Genomic DNA, 20728 nt, shown 5'->3' with positions numbered 1-20728 from the left:
AATATATCGATAATCGCAGTATCGTCATATCGTAAAATAATCGTTATTGTGAGCTTTGTATCGTATCATATCGTGAGGTACCCAGAGGTTCCCACCCCTAATAAGTACACAAATCAACATAATCATATTATTTAAAACTGATATCAGGACACATCAAGTTGGAACCCCCTGTTATGTTTGAAACCACTCATTAAAAAAAGGACAGCGTTTGATCCTGAGACATGACAATATTTTTTATGAATAAAATATTTCAGTATCTGCCTACTTCTGCGTGTCTCTCCTTGTCTCTCTCCATCACAGTCTCTCTTTTTTTCGACCCCAAATTATTCCCCCTTGACATATTCTCCTCTCCTGACACCCACAGTTTCTTTGTTCATGTACCAGTCAATTAACAGAAGTTCCCTTGGCAACTGTATGTGGAGCAAAACCTAGTGGAACTATTCAGTTTTTTTTTCTCTTTTTGGATTCAATGAACACCAAGCTGAGAAATTACTACAATGTACACATGCTGTAGCGGTGCCCAATACGTCGATCCCAATACATCCGGAGGCCTCGGGTGTCGATCATAGCTCTACTGACCAGCGAGGTGATTTTTTAGCCTTTTCTGCTGCTTTTAAAATCCTTTGCAAACAATGGCGTGCATATTTATCCTTTGAATCACTTGTCTACCCCCCCCCCCCCCCCCCCCCCCCCCCCCCCATTCCTACACATTTGTATCTCTTTCTGGCGCGAGTACAAAACAGGACAAGGAGTTGCACAAGTTCAACAATAATCTTATGTTAATGTTTTGATCGATGGATATTTCAATCACAAATACAGTTTAAAGGATACCTGTAGAGAGTTTTAATTGCACGCTCTATTAAAAAGTCATAATAATACCAGGGGTTTAGTCTAGCTATTTCCTAAATGTCCTTGTAGAGCAGCCAGGAGGACAAAAACCAGCTCATTCATGTGAGACAGTAACCACTACTAATGGCCCAGGTCAAAGGCTGGTGGTGTTACGAAGTTTGTGAAGCCGCCATTTTGTCAGGTCAAAGATTATGTCACCCGTCTATGACTTTGACCTTTTGATAAAGCTTACAAATAAAATTCGCTACAGATACCCTTTAATGATTTTTTTTCCAATCTTCAGATTAGAAACTGTTGTTTTACGATATGATTAAATTATTATTATTATTTTTTTTATTTATGAACAGATGTTGGTGTATTTTTAAATTAAACTTGTAAAAGTGGGTGTTACACCTTACTGCCATAATGTTGAAATGCCAATTGGTGCTTGAACATAATCAAAAATTAGTTTGGAACACTTCAGTGGTTCACCTTGGTTATTTTTGGTTAGTCCATACAGTGGGGCCTAAAAAGGTGTAAAATTTGGTCCCTGGTGTCCTTAGACAGCTCTCTGGTCTTGGCCATGGTGGAGGTTGGAGTCTGACTATTTGAAAGTGTGGATAGGTGTCTTTCATACAGATAATGAGTTCAAACAGGGGCCATTAATACAGGTTAACGGGTGGAGGATAGAAGAGCTTCTAAAAGAAGAAATAAGTGTATGAGACAGATTTCTTGCTTTTTTGTAGGTGCCAAATACTTATTTTATGAAATAATTTAGAAAAAAAATCTTTAAAGATCACACAATGTGATTTCCTAGATTTTTTTTTTTGAAATTCTATCACACATTTGAACCTATGATGAAAATTACAGACCTCTTGGGACAACTTACACATTCGGTTGCTGTTAAATACTTTTTTGCTTCACTGTGTGTGTCAGTTTGTCCTTCCTTTAAAGAGTAACTAAACCTCCATAACCACTTTTTTCTGCTGTAAACAAATGTATTTGGTATGAAGGATTGTTTTTGAATAGTTATTATGACCAAATGACAGTTCTAAAAAATGCGGGCCAGAGCCAATCACAGGAGCTCTAAAATAATGCAGGCCAGAGCCAATCACAGGAGAGCCCACCCCTACACCCCACCCATTTTGGAACATTGGTATATTAGAACATTAGAATATTGGTCCAACCCTCTCCAGCAATGATGTCATCAGTCCTTCCTCTACAGTGATGATGTCATCCCTATGTTCCAATGTTGTTATCCATTCCCCAGAGAGGCCACCTCCACGCCCCCTCTCAGCTCTGTCCAAATTACCCCAAAATAACGGATGCACACACTCGGGGTATTTGGAAGCTGTTGACAAAGTTTCAGGTCGATCAGATACCGCGGCGAGGAGATATTTGCTCCACAAACACACACACGCACGCAGACGTTCCTTGCTTTTATAGATAGATGTTTAATGTCTCTGTCCTTCACTGTTCCTCTTGTCCACCCTTACAGAGCAGCTGGTGTAAAAGGATTGTTTCTGATTGATGTTTGACTGCACCCCCAAACCTGCTGTTTTGTAAATACTAAAACATTTGACCTTCTGCACAAACACTTGATTTCTTGCAATTGGCCATTTTTCTACTCCTCAAAATCACACGTTCAAGAACAGGCTGTTCACTTGCTGCCGGATATACACCAACCCCTGACAGGAAGCATTGCAGTGAGATAATAACTGTTCTCCTCCTGTGAATCTGTCGGGGTTTGAACATTAGGACTGAATTTAGCACATTTTTACCTCGATGATTCTAAAGCTCTCCACAACTTTTCTAACTTATCGCCCTCTTTCACTTACAGCTCAAATACTTTCCATAATTTAGTTCTTCTAAAATTAGTGGTTTTTTATGCACCTGAGATGAAAGTTTGGTGGTGTTGTATTTAAATTATTTGTGCTGAGTGATAATGAAAAGACTATTCCAACACAACTAAAGTGCTTTCATTGTTTACTTTCTGTATTTGTTTTGATGACGACTCACAGTTAAACGCATTAATTACTGTTAATTGTTTTTTTTTAAGCTGCAACAAAATGGCTCACATTGCTTGAATATTTTTTTAAATATTTTTTTTTATTTGCTATGTTGAATACAGTCAAATACAGTCATACTATTCTACTGGGTTCTGTTTAGGTCCATTTAGTTCATGGCTTTGACAGCATATTAATAACTATAGTTGGATAAAACTATGTAATGATAGTCACAGAGATACTGCATCTTAAAAATGTATTCAGAACAGAACACATTAGTGATAATTGTGAGTGTTGTGTCTATTTCTGGTGTCAACTTTATCTATGTGAACCATGTCAGTATTGAACATTAATGAATAAATAAATCACTTAATACTAGTGGTGGAACTTTGGAATTAATTCATCTCAATTAATGGCCGAACAATATTTGACACGAGTGACTGAATCAATGAAAACAATAAATGAACTTAAACAACCTAATACTGAGTGCTAATATAATAAAGTGTAATATTAATAAAGAATATTATAATTGCATTGTTCACAAAGCACAAACATAAATTTCAGTCAGCTATATTCATGCTTTTCTGGATTATTTTTTAAAACCTTTTAAAATAAATTAGCTTTTGAGTATTAAAGTAAATAAATAAATAAATAAATAAATAAATAAATAAATAAATAAATAAATAAATAAATAAATAAATGTCTTTGTGCGTTCATGAATGAATGCATAAATAAAATGTATGGCATATATTTAGGTATTACGCTTTTTATGTATCATTTTATATGGCATATATATTTCGTTTTATTTATTATTTATTAATTAATATTTTTTTAATTATAGCAGAGTTGGTCCTCCATAGATTATGTTTTATCTGATCTGATTGTTTTACAGCGTTTCAAATAATACCATAATTATAAAGAGGAAGATTTCTTAAATTAATTTCATCCATTAGGTGTGATTAAGTGTAAAGGTGTGATTTTGACAGTAATTCCCGAGGGAGATATATGCTATATATATATATATATATATATATATATATATATATAAATTTTTTGTAACACTATTTATTTTATTTTATGTTTTTCTAATGTCTCCATAGTGGACATAGGGTAACAGTATATGTATTGTAGTGCACGTTCATGTGCATGTCTTGTTTCAACTTTTGCTTGCTATATATATATATATATAGATAGATATATATATATAGATATAGATATAGATATATAGATATAGATATAGATATTTATATAGATATATATATATATAGATCCGATAAAAATGATTCAATGTAATTGCTGTAAATGTAACAATAGTCTAAGCCTTACTGTAAGATGAGTGGGTGAATGCACTTGTGTGTCATTGTCAATAATTACCAGAGAGAGGGATCTCCTCTCAAAGCTGTTCTTTCCCAGGCTCATCACGCTGCTTTTTCTGGAGCCGATGGTAAAGCTCCGCCTCTCTGAGGAGTACGATCCCCGGGGCCCCGAGGTGGCCCCAAGCTCCAAGTGACCATTTGGTGTCAGGGTGCAGATCCTTGGATCTAAGCAGATGGAAACAAAGTGATGGATATTATTATTAATATTATTATAAATTATTATTATAATAATTATGAGTTATTATTATAATTTACTGTTGCAATATACAATGCATATTATTTAAAGAGACAACAGAGGGAAAATATGTGACTTATTTGAACATCTGATCATTTGTGTCCTCACCAGAAAACTTTATGGAGTCGTGTTTTTCACTCTCGCCAAAGTTAGAAGAGGAGTTGTCGTCGTCTGAATAGGAACAATTTGCGTCACCCTGAGAAAAAAACATTGTGTTTCGATCAAAACAATCTATGCTTTCTTTTGTACTTGGAAAAACATAAATGTGCTGGTTGGGAACTCAGTAAAGATTTCTAAATTGTTTATTGGGTCATTCCATGTAATGCACTGTAAATTTCTTGTTTGATCAGATGAATACTTTTTGAGATATGGGCAATTTACAATATACTGCGTCCTTATTTCTCTTCCATCTTCATCTTCCAATATCTCAGGAACTACATCACATAGGAAACTGAAATGTGGTATAGTAATACAGCTCCACCTACTCTCTCAGAATGTACAAAAAGATCTGCTATACTTTCTATCTAGTGGACATGCCAGCTCCTCAAAATTGGAAAAAAGTTTGTCGAGGTTTCAGGCTCCAACATGTTTGGACCTTCAGTAAACAACTTTGCATATGCCTCAGCTACCTATAATTTTATTCCTACTTAGTGTTCAGTGTCTTGTCCAAAGACATTTGGATTAGATATGCACCGAAATCAAAATCTGAGGCCGGAGCCGAATAAAATATAAATACTTGGCCGAATATCGAATGTGGTTAAGTTTTTCACTATTTTTTTTAATAGTGCATAAATGGCCTAGAATACAATTTTAGACATGTTTTTTAAAGAAAGTAAATGTTTATTGAATATTATGACATTTTTTAAATATTCCAGTAGCCTTTGCTTTTCATAAAAAGCACAACAAAGTTTTTCATTTATATTAGGTCTTCAAACAAAACAAAACATGCATTCCATAAAAATAAAGCTAAAGTGCATTAAAGGGGAGGTATGATGAAAAAAACAGTGATAAACATCCTTTAGCCTCATTCAGAGGAACAAAGTGTAAAAAGTTCTGTTTACCCCCTTCCCTTGTTATTCCACATTTTGTAAAAACAAAGTCAGCTTCAAACAGAACAGTTGGATTTTGCCCACGTTGGCAGGTTACGTCACCTAACACGCATCCTAGAATATGAGCTCCTCCCTCTCCAACTATCTTACAGCTAAAACAACACTGTTGTTTAGTATAGAGTATATATTATACTTTATTGCCATATATGTAAATACAAACTGCACTACTGGACGCCCAATCTGCACTACTTTTTCTGCTGCTGATTGTGTTGAGAGTCACTGCTTGGAGCCACGCCCATTGTTTACACACATCAGCTGTTAGCACTCTGTGCTAATGCTACACCAGCCTATGCAGAGAGACCCGGTGGAGTGTAGGGAGGAAACGATGGGGATGTTTACAAATTCGTGGCTCACAGCGCTAACAACGGACTCGGTTGTGGAATTGGACGGTTTCAAACTTTTATGCGGTGACAGACGACGAAGAGCGGTAAGGAGAAAGTCTGGCTGTATTTGTGTGCATAAAGGAAGAGCTGCTGCTGTTCTACAGCAAGGCGCACACACTTTTCTGACTCAAAATCACTGGACTTTGTTTGATTGCGTCATTGCGTCACACACTACTATTCGGCCTTGCTTTTAACTCACTAAACCAAAGGCCGAATGTGGCTTTTTTTTGCAATATTTGACCGAATAAATTCGGTTACCAAATATTCGGTTACCAAATATTCGGTGTATCCCTAATTTGGATGCTTGGAAATCTCAAAGCCTTGGATTCGAAGCTTCAACGTCTCGATCAAAAGACGATACTATGTTACGTCATTGTAAAGTGTTTGTGTGTAAGAGGGTGATTAATTGGAATTTTGTCAAAAATTATGGAAATTGTCAGTCTTGCAAAAATAAGTGCTTAATTTGTAAATTATCAGGTCCCGTAACACAGGCCGCGTGTTGTTCTGGCAATAAGAAAAAGACGGAAATGTCACAAAATACATTTTTTTAAAGCGCCAATAATATCACGTTAACACAAACAACCAAATAACCTAAATGTTTAATAAAAGAATGATGAATCAGCGTTAAAGAAGCACAGACAATTGCCCGTTACGAAGCATCCGTCTCTCATTCTGAGTGACAGCTGTCAAATCTGCCATGTTTCAGCACCAAGGACAGTGCAAAATCACAGCTAATTTAGCCACAAAGAACATTAAACTTTCAGAACAATAAAAAACTAATGCTAACCCATACAGGTGCGTTCACACCGAACGCGACTGAAGCAACTAGATCACATTCAAAATCAATGTAAATGATGCAACGTCGAGCGACGCAACTTGCGTCAATTGATAGTTACAAAATTTTTACTTTTCAAGTGATAACTCCCCCGGTCGTCTATAGAGCCGAGGCTGCAGCCCCTCCCTCCCCCTACAGTGAGACGTCTGCAGCAAGAGGGCTGTACACTTCCTTAACTTACCGGAGAAAAATTAATGAATAAGCTTACATTCTGAGTGACTAATCCTTTAGTAACTCTGTAAGTTGATCATTTAAACCGTAAAAGTGGTAGAAGAAGTGATCAGCCCTCTCGATGCAGCAGCCCTCTGAGGGCTCTTCCTCAGTCACGTTCAGTTTTTACATTCAAGTTTGTGTTCACTCTGCCATTTCCAGTGATTTCAACTCAATAAAAGACACAGCTGTCCAAATATAATACTTACAAATGTAATCAAAACACCTAAAAGTAAATTAGGTGCTGAAAAATAAAATAAAATGAGGTGCTGGATCCAATCAAATAAGTGCCGGTCAAAATCTGGGAGGTGCCGGATCGTGCGACAGGATCCGGCACAAATAAAGCTCTGGCGTAGATTATTGCAAGCATGACTTTGTGACTGACTGTATATATACAAGTTAACATTTGAACACGTTTTAAATGAATAGGAAAAGAAAAGGTGTGACTCAAAATGAGTTCCAGCCCAAATGATATTTTCCCCCGTCCTTTCTTCTCTTCCTTTAGGGATCAGACATACTTACTGTTCCTTAGATCTACTACTGACATTCTACTCCAACAACCCTCGTGGGATCAAAAAAGACAAGTGGGACTTCCCTCACAGGCTCTTGTGAGTGAATAAATTGGCTGGAAAAATCCCCTAGTGTGCAACAGTAGTCAAGCCAGAGGTGGTGACAGTAGAATGGTGTGGGAGCCGGAGGGAGAGAGAATGACAAGGAGAAAAACAAATGACTGATGCCTGTGGTTTTTGGGCATTTCTGAATCATCCATCAGACGTCTCTGATTTGTGTCACATTTTCCTTCATTCGACTCACCATAGACACATGTCACAGCTAGAACACATTGATTTGTGAGTGAAATCCCAATGCTCTCCCTCGAGTACTCATCTGATATCGACAGTGAGTTAGAAGACTGCAGGCGTCAACCTTTGATTTCCACAGAGGGTTGTCTTTAACAGTTAGTCCATATTAAAATACACTAAGTGATTGGAGTGGTGTTTGAAACTTTTCCAATCATACTCCATTTAGTGATTATAATGACTTTTATACTGATCTTATATTATATTATGCGTGTGTTTAGGGGTCTTTCGTTGGTTCATTAGTTAAAAAAACAAAGCGTTACATTAAGTGCTTTATATGTTAATGAGTCAATCTGTTTACTTCTGTGAATATAATGATCAGTAGGGAGACTAAAGTCCCTACTGTGAAGGTCGCCGATAAAGGTCAAAGTCTGCGGCCTAAAGAACAGAAGAATGTCATCTGTTCACAGGAGAGCTCCAAAATACCAGTCAGTGCTATATTAGCACTAAACGGATTAAACCCAGTAAACAGGATCATTTTAAACACTTGCATCACTCTATATAAGTATATCTGTTGTAGTATCAGTATGTTTTAAGAGTAGTAGAATAATATTATGTTTATTTACAAAATAAGAGAATGAAAACAATTGGAAAAATCTGTCCTTCATTTAAGTAAAACAGTAAATGGACTTGATTTTATATAGAGCTTTATCACCACACTGAAGCAGTCCCAAAGCTCTTTACATATCAGCTCATTCACCCATTCACTCTCACATTCACACACCAGTGGGACAAGACTGCCATGCAAGGCGCTAGTCGACCACTGGGAGCAACTTAGGGTTCAGTGTCTTGCCCAAGGACACTTCGACACATAGTCAGGTACTGGGATGGAACCCCCAACCTCTCGATCAGAAGACGACCCACTACCACCTGAGCCATGGTAGCCCTAAATACAATATTGTAAAAGTTTAACCATTAAGTAAATTTGAGACCAGATTACATGTAATGGGCCAATGAAAATAGGAAAAAAAGGGGATTTGTGCATATTTGTGACTAATCATTAGTGATGTGAACAGTCTATGACCATAACTCCAAGCTAATCAAATTACAGGGAGATGAGGCATATGCTAATTTGTTTACTGAAGGACCAAACATGTTCCAGAACCAAACCCAGACAAACTTTTTCCAATTTTGAGGCGCTGTTATGTCCACCAGATAGGACGTATAGCAGATATTTTTATATATTCTGAAAGAGTAGGTGGAGTTATATTACTATAACACATTTCAGTTTTCTATGTGATTAAGTTTATGAGATATTAGAAGCTGAAAATGGAATAAATAAGGACGCATGAAAATCGTCACATACGCCCCTCACTAAATCGGCCATGTCTCAAAAAGTGTTCATCTGATCAAACTAAACACTGACAGTTTGTCTATATAATAATCACTAAACAAATGGTAAAAAAAATGATGGAAATACCAGTTAACTCTTATCAATAGATTTGAAAATGTGCCAGATTTGAAACATGTCTATCTTTTTTTATAACCTTGTTAATATGTTTGCTGCTTTCATAATGTATCACAATGGTTTTAACTTGGCAGTTAAAAGTTTAAAGGACCAATTTAAAAAAAATTCTGCATTAATAACATCTTTGACTTCTATCAAAACATTATTTTACCTCTGCCTGAAATCCTTCCACCAAGATGGCCACCAGGAGGTTAAAAAGTACGTAGTTTCCAAAGGTCATCAAGGCCACGAAGTAAAGCGCCGCCAGCGGAGACGTGGCTGCCATCCCGTTGTATAAAACCACATTCCAGTCCTCCTGGGTCAGAATCTTTAGGAATTACAAAAAGACAACAGGAAAAGTCAGTAAAAAAAACAAGTTGATGGCTTTGACAAATATTTCTATCATATTAATAATTAAAATGTTGTGATCACAACTAGTATTCCATTTTAAATCATTTCAATATTTAAAGCTTCAAGCAATACTGCAAAGATCATTGATCCATTCATTACTGAGGGCATCTATTTACTTATTCTATGTGTATCTTGAAAAATGTGAATTATAATGAATGACATAATGACTACCTGGAAAACAGTAACAATGGCCCACAGCAGAGAATCAAAGTTCTTCCTGTCAGGCACCGTATCCCCAGTCTCAGTCTTCAGGCTGAACTTGCAGCCAAATATATGCATTCCAAGGATACTGCAAGAAAAAGAAAACAATAACATTAAAAGTACACTTCCATTTACCTGATCTCTTTTTACAGACTCACAAGAATATGGAATGAAAACATAAACCTGCACACGTTGGTTTGAGTTCCAAGCAACAAAACAAAAATATTCAGTGATTTATTTACTTTTACTTTCTTATTGGTTTGCAAAGATCTGACAACTGGTAACTTGTTACATTAGCCAACCTGATAGACCTAAATCATGCTATAGCTACCCTGCTTAAAGCTGCAGTATGTAGAATACTTTCTCCGCTTTCAAAACCAAAACTTAGCCTCCCTTACCAATATCTTTTGTGAACGCACTGAGCAACTTTTTTCTCAATAGAGACTAGTGACAAATGTATTGACTTTATCTTGTGTTATTGAAGAGTTTTCAGATTTTTTAGCGACTCTGACAAGAAACTACGTACAATTGTAATGACTGCCCTGAGCAGCGGCTGCTGTCGTCAGCTCGTCCCTGTCACAAGCACACACAGAATCGGCTGTGATCCCAGCTGCCGCTCAGGGCGGACTGACAACCAACCCTCCGCATTCAGACTGTAAAATGAATTCACCTTGGATAAGCTTCTCTTAGGTTTACACACGATGTATCCCATCTGTTCTCACTCTCGCTCTGACACCAGGGGGATCAGCCAGGACGCATAGCGGTCTATTCCTCTGGAGATTTTGTGCCTTTAAACTGTTGCTTCTCCACCTCAGTCTGCTTCTTTCTGCTTGATGTGCTGTGTCACTGTGATGGAGACTTCTGCTGGAACATCCGCCATTACACGTTTACTACCGATGGTACGTGAACACGCTTGACTACAGTCCAGCAGCCAACAGCAACGCACAAAACAGCTCATGAAGTACGCACGTGTTTGTAGAAAGATCTCTGATTGGCTGACATCCAGCATCATGCTCCTGAATTTAATTTACAAGTACCAGGAGAAGGAGCAGATATTCACTGTCTAATCAGAACACTTTGGATTATAATATGCCCAAAGATGATTATGGATTTTTGACCAAATGATGCCAAAAAAAAACAAAAATACTGAAAAAATATTAGGAATGACCCTGGACACAGTCCTCGTGATCCTGTTGCAGTTCATCACTGCCCTACCAACTAAAGGTTCAGGATGGAACAAGTCTCAAAGTGTGCAAGGAACATTTTTCTCCTACCTTGGTCCCCCTGAAAGAACTATAAGCTGCTGGCTGAACAAAAACACACTGACCCTGATGAACAAGCGCCAGCAGTTAAATGAGGATGAAACACATCATGTCCGTCGTGTCATCACTTCTTTGACAATTTGCCACATCATTAGGCATCAGTGAAGATCTTAGCAAAGTAGAGCTGGAGGGAGCACTGAGGAGATGCACACGTCTCCTCGGGATTATGTTAAGTTAGTGAAAGAAATTGAAAATGTTAAATTGCTTCTAAGTACCTTTCTCATATTTCTAAATATAGCTACCCCCTTTGTCCGGCTACAAGATTTTGCTGAGAAAACTATTTTTTTTTTCAAGAATTGTTTTTTGATCATGTTTGAGCTCAGATATTTTAGCCTTTTAGTTGAACTAAGTTTATATTTCACAAAGTTAAAGTATAGAATCACAGGTGTTTAAGATTGTGTTTTGTTTAATTAAGAAAATAAATACAATTCAAAAAATCTTCTTTGATTTTTTCAGAAATTTCAGGAGACCCCACATGGGGTTGAAAGACACTGATTTAGTGGCTCCTTAGTAAATTTATTTCTATAGTTTTTATCATTTTCGGTCATCTCACGTCTGAGGTGGGACCAAGACTCACTTTTTTTGTTAATCTTCCACTCCCTTTTCTCAATTACCTCCTTTATTGCCAATGTGTACCCCTAGGGGTACACTTACCCCCATTTGAGAAACACTGGCCTAAGTCACTGAAGCATATTTGCATAAGTCCTTTTTCTTTCAGATGTCACATAATTACAGCCATTGTTATTAGTAGTAGTTTTAGAGGAAGCTCTCTGCCGTGATTGACATGTAAACAGACACGCCCACGAAGGTGAGCATTTCAGCGTCCTATGTGCTATGTATGTATTTTCTACAGTCTATGTATGTACTGGTGAACGCCCCGCCCCCCACGCTCTGTCTCGTGTTTATAAAGCAGCATAAGCGCAGATAAAGAGTGGGTGGGAGGAGGGCGGGCCGTCTATAGACACGCCCACGCATGAATATACTTAAGTAGGCCGCAAATCAGCCTGTTTGTGTAGAGTTGCTCAGGAAGTGATTTTTCAGAGGGCTAAAACTCAAATACTATGTTTTTGGGGTTCATGATATGGAACCTTTAATGAAGACAAAAGTTGTGGGTCATTTCCTTACAAACTAAAAGAACACAAAAGTCAGCGATTGTGAGTGGCTAATTCTATTTATTTTAGATCATTCTGTAGACACTGTGTCGAGTCTACAAATATCTCCTTGTTATGCTGTTCCTTGAAATGTGTTCTTGTTAAATCCAAACAAATCCTTAGACATCTGCTTGTTAGTTTTCACCCTGGCTTAAAAGCAGCTGTGCATCACTGTGCCCTCAGTGACGACTGCTAAACCCGTGCACACAAACACAAGACGGAAGCTGGAACAGGTAAAAATGGGTTCCTATATTATAGAGTAATAGGCCGATGAAAAATACTCCTAAAACTGAAAATACAAGGGTTATAAATTGCAGTTTTGCACACATTGGCCCTCATTTATCAACCTTGCATGAAAACGGTTGCAAATCTGAGTTCACATTGTGTGGTATGACAGGACCAATGTGTGATTAATGAAACATCTGCATTTGATTAATCCCAGCGTACAAATGATCGGCTGCTGATTAATGCTGCGGCTGAATTTGACATTAACATGTTACTCCCTCCTGTTTTGGAGGCCCCACCCACTGAGATCAAACAAGAAAAGAAATTGTCCCAAGAGGAAAATCGGCATCTTCACATCTGAGGTGGAGCAAAACAAAGATGTGGTTCTCGAAGGCGTGAAAACAGGAATTAAATGAGTGCATTTAAATGCTATGCGGAAGAGGATCAGCTATTGAGCAGGTGACGTCTGCCCCCCTGTGTGCACTGCGAGCAACTTCACAATAGAGATTCTGGAGACGCTGCAACGCTTTAGGCAAAAATTAATTAGAAATTAACAATCAAAACATTGTCCATTGTCTGTGTTAATTATGCCTTCAGCCAATCTCACCTATAATTAATCACATTACCAATTATTGAAGCACATTTGTAAAAGTTTAAGGAACTATTTCCATTTAAAAGCAGGAATGAGATCCTATTTCCTCCGTACAGCCCCCAGTGTTGTGCTGTACGGAGGAAATAGGACCTTATTTATAGCATAGCAGCTCTGTGTCCTGTGTGTGTGTGTGTGTGTGTGTGTGTGTGTGTGTGTGTGTGTGTGTGTGTGTGTGTGTGTGTGTGTGTGTGTGTGTGTGTGTGTGTGTGTGCGTGTGTGTGTGTCTTTGCGTGTGCACTGGGTGAACCTATGCGCTCCTGCTCAGTAGCAGAGTTTATTGGCAGGGTTATACAGTTTCTGAGAAAGGAAAACCAAAAAAGTAATATCAGTAATAAAATAGACTTTTTTTTAATTAATTATTTTGTTTAATTTGTTTTAACAATCCATTTTAATCTGTTTTGAATGTGTCCGCACATGTTTAAATAACTGAAGTTTGTTTGTTTAATACTTTATTTTCGGTCCCAGTCAGAACCACAAATCCTCACACTCAGATTAACGTACACAAGGTCAAGCCTGACCTGTGAGATCTAGCTTCAACGCTCACCTCAAAATTGATAAATACCGAAGCTTGCGTAAATTTGGTCGACCTGACGTCATACGCTCAGATCTGACCGTACAAACGGTTGATAAATGAGGGACATTGTACTTGTGCAGGTGAATCTTACCTGAAAATAAAGATGAAAAGCATGAGTAACATGCAGAAAGTGGCCACATTGTCCATGGTCTTCATCAGAACAACCAGCTGTCTCCTCAGAGCAGGCATGAACCTCACCAGTTTCAGTACCCTGAGCAGCCGGAAAGTCCTCAACACGGACAGACCACCGTCAGACTGGCCCACGATTTCACACACACTGCAGGAAAGAGACATATAAACACTCCAAAGCAACACACAACTGTACTGTATCTTCAGAGAGTCGGGATACAATTATTTTTGCACTAAACAAACATCTTAGATCCACATGTACGTAGATTGAAAATATTTTTTTTGCTTGAATAACTATTTTTTACATAAGGCTTTCTGTGCTATAGACTAGGTCCGATTCTTAGACAGGTGAATGTTAGGAGCATTTGGGAATACAAGTGGAAAACCAAGCTTATTTGGTCAATTTGGGTATACACGCTGGCCAATCTTTTGCATTTTACAAGCAAACAGGTGATATTCAGAGTGTGACAATGTCGGTTTATTAGGTCAAATTTTAGTAAAATTAATTTGGGATGTCCTTACAGTCCATTTCATTACATTATAGAAAAAACTCTGTGGCGCAGGTAACCCTGCAATGCAACATATTGTGCAAAGATGATCATTATTGATATCAATAATACTTGTGAATGAAATCATTCATTTGTATTCATGCAGACAAGTTGTTCACTGGTATCACTGTTTTTAACACCCACATAGTGCTGTACATTGTAGCTGAGTTTTCCAACATTTGCATCACATGGTTCTGCACAGTTGTTGGCACGAGTATGAATTTATCTCTAAGCTAACCATGTCTATAAGCAGTTTTAAACAGTGAATTTGAGCATGAAGGACAATAAATTCAGCTTGGGAACATGGGTATTCGGAATCAGCACATCAAACTTGTCTAAAACCAACTTGATTCCTGCTTTTACCCCAATTTGCTGCTAACCACTAGTTCCAGTCATCTTTTTGAAAATCAGGCCAAGTCAACTAAGGGTGTCAAACGCATTTTAGTTGAGGGGCCAAATATGTACCTTTGATCTCAAGTGGTATTATAGTCAGAAAAAATTACTACTTTGAACTTCCATTTGGCGTGAAATATTTAAGGAACCAACAATATCCAAGCAATAATTGACAGATATCAGTGCCTGCAGGACCTTCACATAAATTTGTTGGATTTTTATATTGAATTTAGTTAAATGTTGTGGAATAAGTTGAGGTATGTTGCAAGAGTTCGGAAAAATTGAGAATTATTTCAACAATTTGTGATTTAAAAAATGGCTGCCATTGTGTGATACCAGTATGCAAATATTGTTGGGCCGAGATATCTACAACTGAATGAGTTAATAATTTACACAATGATACATTTTTTCTTTGTCATTTTTTACTTCCTCCTACCTGTCGGCCCAAATGGATGCTTGAAAGGGCCAGATTTGGCTCCCAGGCCTCGAGTTTGACACCATGTTGTCTGCCAATAGTAATACTATATACAGCCTTTGATACAGTGGATTATAAATTCTTGCTGCTGTTCATCATGTAATCTCTTCTCAGTGCACGCCAGAGTTAATCATGGAGTTCCACAAGGTTCAGTTTTAGGATAAATACTCTTTACATTCTACATGCTTCCACTAGCTAACATTAACAGAAACCATGATATAAATTTCCATTGCTATGCGGATGATACACAGCTTTATTTGTCAATGAAATCAGATGAATCTCATCAGTTATTAAATCTCCAAGCCTGTAAAAAGATATCAAATCCTGTATGAGCTGTAACTTCTTAACTTTCTTAACCAGGATAAAACCAAATTATCAAAAAAAATAGTGTATTATTATAATTGTAAAGGCCAAATCTCCTTCTTTATTATAATACCCTATAAAAACCTCTCTAGTCTTCAATGTGTACAAGTTTAGTTCTGCCACTGTTACCTATATCAAATTTTACATCCCAGATAAGAATTTAAATTCACAATTCCATCATGTGTTGCTATCATGCTTTATCAATGTTTGGGGTAAACAGGGAGGCCATGGTAAAATATAAATAATCAACAAACACTATTTTAATGTTTGTAACTATTAGACACTCCTCAGCACATCAAAACAGCATCTTCTCCCTATCTGCGAGCATTGAACTGGGCACTTTAAAAAAACACAAACAATGGATAAAGAGGAGGAGATTGGAGTAAAAGATAAGAAGAGCGTTCTCTTCAACCATGCATCTTGAGTGCAGGGCTACAGCGACATATTTGATCCTGTTCAGTTTTAGATGCTTTGATGTGCATTTGATCTTCGAGGTTTTAATGGGGATCACTAAAAAAAGAAAGCACCAGCGGGATCAAAGGAGTGGGCACCAACCTGAAGCACAAAGTGAACAAAACAAAGGACAGAACTGTCTGTTCAGCCGTCTCACGCTTTGACATCCGTAATTTTTACAGGTGGTTTTTCACCATTAGATAAAAAACTGAAAAAACAGAAACATTTCACCTGGCTCACCGCTTTAGAAAATAATGAACCAAGTATCTTTCTTGTTTCATTTCATCCAGACACAGTGTTTCATCATCTCACGACAACTGCTAAACATGCACTAATATTTTGCATCAACTATACCTTATGATGACAATGATCCCATCAAACACGTTGTAAGGGTTCCTCAAGTAGTTGAAAGAGCCGAAGGCGGTGACCTTAAGGATCATCTCCAAAGAAAACATGCTGGTGAAGACAATGTTGCAGATCTCCAGGACATTGGTGAGCTCATCAGGCTGTCAGTGGAAAGAGGCAAAAAAACAAGAGAACATGTAAGATCAGAGAGGAATACAAGAAAACATTACATTTAAAGAAAGAAGATGGAGGAACAGAGACAAAATGTTAGACAAAGCACAAGAACTCATCATAGAGTCCATATTTAGAGAGTTTTTGGAAAAGGAAATATTCAGTGCTCTCAGGGTTATGTATGTTGCTGATAGCGGTAGTCATAACATAGCGGAGCCTCCTCAGGCAGAGATCTTGATGAATGCTATCAGTGTGCAAAGATATCTGGCCGGCTTAGGGCAGTCTAACCAGAACCAACCAGGAGATAATTCTGTAATTACATATCACTGTGTATTGCAAAAAAGGTTTTATACATGAAGAAAAATAATTTCCAAATATTACCAAGAAGTCAGAATTGGTTTATAGTGCATTTTGATGTGTTTTGCTAAACTTAAATTAATTTTAAGCATGCTGCACATAGAGCTGTTTCTGTTGGAGTGGACAGGACTAAAAATCCTGGGAATTCCGCTGCAGCTCTTTTCCTTCCTGGACCACTTCCTGGACCAGGTCCTGGACCAGGTCGTGGACCACGTTGGCCCACACAGAAAGGATGAGACTGTTTAGCATTCATTTCAGCTGGTATTCCACATGATTCCTAGCAGCAATTTTCTTGTTTTCATGCACTCTGTGTTTGTTTCAGCTTGTAAAAAACCACTCATTGAAGTTTTGTTTTGTGGTAACTTCGGTGATTATTTTAAAAACAAAATGTATTTTTATTTACTCAAGTGTCTTTTAAAGATACATTTTTATCCTTTTTCTTGCATTTGATGAAGAAAGAAGTCAAATAAAAACGGTACCTAACCCTAGCCCTAACTACCAACTTAGACATTTAACAAACCCTTGAGAACAGAAAGTGAGTATCTTTTTAATTGGACGCAAGGATGAAAATCAAGGGTAATTTGCTGTTTCTTCAATAATTGGCACTTGACATCACCACCAACAGTTCACGCAGTCTAGTTGAATATTTGAGGTAAAATTCTATCACATTTTCTACTTGAGCATAATGTCTTTTTCATGTGGTCTCGATCAGTTTAATTTTTCACTCCTGTTATATTCTGACTTTTCTCGATATGATAGATGCACACACACCATGACACACAAAAGGCTACATTTGGCACAATCACACCTTGCAGCACATCCCAATTACACAGAGTTCCAATGGAACACATTTGACATTTGGCTGCTCAGGAATCAATGAGGACTTTGTGTGCTGCATTTGCATGTCTATTTGTGTGCACGTGTTTGCAGTGAAGTATGCATGTTTGTTGGCCCTAATGAGAGTTAAGCAGTGCAAAACATGAGCTAATGATGTAAGACCACCAGTGTCCAGAGAAGCCACTGGAAATCCATTAGTGCTGTCTCATTACTGAAGACCTGGGAACACATCTGAGCAATTCTTTACATTCAGGAAAGTGAATTGAATGGAGAAGGGAGGGTGGGAATTTGTCATTAAAGACATGAACTTTAGAAAATAAAAATTTGGACATCACGATAAAGACTTTAACACAAAGTCTATAACACAAATATTAATGAGTGTTATCCGGAAAATCAATTTTTGAATAAGTGCAAGGATAAGTACAAATTGAGCCCCCAAGCACAGAGAAGGAGGCATCCAGGAGGCAAGAGTAATCAGGGTTCTCGACCAGCACTGTTGAGCGTAGGAGCCTCCAACGTTGTAATTTTGCTCCCCTATGGAACAATGGCGCCCCCTACATTCGGTTTTCTGCAACGTTGGGGGGATTTTCTCTTGTTTTTTTCCTTTTTTAATTAGTACCGGTGTAATAATTGTTGCACACTTGTACACAAAAGGGACTTCCAGGCGTGCACGGGTTGTTTACACTCTCTTTTTAATCTGAATAACCAGAAACACATACATCAGCCACACCATCTATTTAATACAGACAATTTTTTCGGATACTCCCGTGCCACCACTTAGCTGCCTGTCTGCATCCTCCGCGTAATCACCATCCAATATAAACAGTGAATGTAGCGACACATGATGCTGTTCGTCTTGTTTAAATCTCACAACGGATCATTCTACAAGCGCACCCGTCTGGTTGAAACGTGTTCAGGCTTAAAGAGACACTGGCTTTAATCTGGTCGGACGGGTTCGGGCCGTGTTCTCTCCGGTCAGGTCTTGTTTTTTCGGCCTGATTAAAGCTCTAATGCGTGCGCGTCCTCAGCATGTGTGTGTGTGTGTGTTTGTGCGCATCCTCCACGTGTGTGTGTGTGTGCGAGTCCTCCACGTGTGTGCATTTGTTCCAATATTACTGCAGGTCCCACATAATACCTCGTTTTAAATTTGAAAAGCACGTCTTAGAATCAGTCTTTGAATAAAATGTTATTTCTTGTCTACTCTGTGTGTGAATATTTATTAGTGGAGGGCCTATACCAAGCATGAGTAACTCACCAACTATATTCATCATGACCCTTCACCAAGTCAACAAATAACTTTTAAAAAACAACAAAAAAACCCAACTTTAGCTTTACTTCACTAAATTTCTAAATTCTAAATTCTAAATTTTTCAAACTAAATCAGAATAGATGTTTTCAAAGCCAACATGTACTATTTTAAAACCTCTGATACGGTTATTTGAAGCATGAAGTGCTTTGTTTATAACTTCAACTAGCATTGTTTGGCAAAAACCCCCGGAAAAATCACTATTTTCTCAGAAAACTACGGTTTTTGGGCTTTTTATCCATTTCTCTCATGCCGCCGTGTTTCTGGTTTTTCCAAGGCATGTCACAATTTTTCTAGAGAAAATTATTTCCAGTGAACACAGTCTGAAGGACAGTCATTACATGTAAATAAACGTTATAAACGTTTCATCTTGGATAGAGGCTCCGATGCTCAATAATCCTTGGATTTCCTCTTTCCTTGCTGTATGGCCTCAAGGTGATGTACGTAGGGTGGAACACTTAATGCCTGGTGAGGTTCTACAATTGTACTATTTAATTCAACAGACGCTTTTGTCCAAATTGATGCGCAACACAAGCAAAAATGATTGAAGGAAAAACCCTTTGTAAGTGCAACAGGTGCTTCAAGTTTGCTTGGTTCTGCCATCTAGTACCAAAATATGTGTTTTATTTTGTTTTCTATAATGTAGTGTAACCACAACTAACCACAAGTAACAATGTCGTTCAACACTCACATCGTCAGTGCTAAATATCCACTAAGAGCTGGTCTGACTCATTCCAGGGCTGGAATGTGCCTAGGTGCTCCTCAAGTGCCTAAATGTTCCCAGACCAGTCCTTGGACGACTCTTAAAAGTAGAACGATACTCTGTGGATTGTATGGTTCTTTCATGTCTTGATATTTGTGGATTCAATCTTCTCCTTTGGTCAGCTTAAGATCTAAGCTGGGTATCTTGGGCTTGTTTTGGCCTCCTGGTCTTTGCAGGTTTTTACTGTTTTTCTGGCATAAGTGTTGGGGAGTCAGGGATTGGCTGTAAAGGGTCGTTATTTAGAAATATACAACAAAATAGGAAATGTTAGTAAGTGTGGGTGTTTGGTCTCTGTTGTTGGCCTCTCTCTAGTCATTCTGTAATTCATATATACTTGTGTTAAACGGTTGTTTTTAACAAAGGAGGGGACTGATGTGTGATTACAGATCTCTGGTCAGACTTCCCTAAGCAGGCCAGATACCATAGTACACTGACGGCGCTCACCGAGGTCTCTGCCTGAGGAGGCTCCACTATGTTATGACTACCGCTATCAGCAACATAACAGCAGCTGAGGCTGCTGAAGCACTGAGGCACTCACCCTGAAGGCTTGTCAAACTCTGAGATCCAAGAGTGGTGTGTTCCCCAAAACCTAGTGACATAATAAACCCTGTGTCCACATCTGACCAGCAACCCTCAAGCTTGACTCCGTCTCATTCAGCTAAACCGCCACAACAGTAGCTGTCCTGGATGTCACCCGAATGACATCCCCATGTCCTAGCTGTATATCATGATGGTGTGAATCAGTGAGTCTCACTTATTGATGGCG

The 20728-nt window shown here is 38.1% G+C and overlaps 1 protein-coding gene across 1 annotated transcript in view; it reads right to left on the bottom strand.

The window, feature by feature from the left end:
* Positions 1–20728, bottom strand: part of LOC114471718 (voltage-dependent T-type calcium channel subunit alpha-1I-like) — a 498082-nt gene that overhangs the window by 124296 nt on the left and 353058 nt on the right. The window contains exons 11-16 of the mRNA XM_028460576.1: positions 16538–16689; positions 13914–14099; positions 9869–9986; positions 9459–9614; positions 4554–4641; positions 4209–4375 (exon numbers count right to left, since the gene is read on the bottom strand). Coding sequence (XP_028316377.1) covers positions 4209–4375; positions 4554–4641; positions 9459–9614; positions 9869–9986; positions 13914–14099; positions 16538–16689 — 867 coding nt within the window. The remainder of the gene's footprint in view (positions 1–4208; positions 4376–4553; positions 4642–9458; positions 9615–9868; positions 9987–13913; positions 14100–16537; positions 16690–20728) is intronic.

Source organism: Gouania willdenowi, chromosome 1, assembly GCF_900634775.1.
Source record: "Gouania willdenowi chromosome 1, fGouWil2.1, whole genome shotgun sequence".
NCBI classification, from domain to species: Eukaryota; Metazoa; Chordata; class Actinopteri; order Blenniiformes; family Gobiesocidae; genus Gouania; species Gouania willdenowi.
This window is presented reverse-complemented; position numbering and strand designations above follow the sequence as displayed.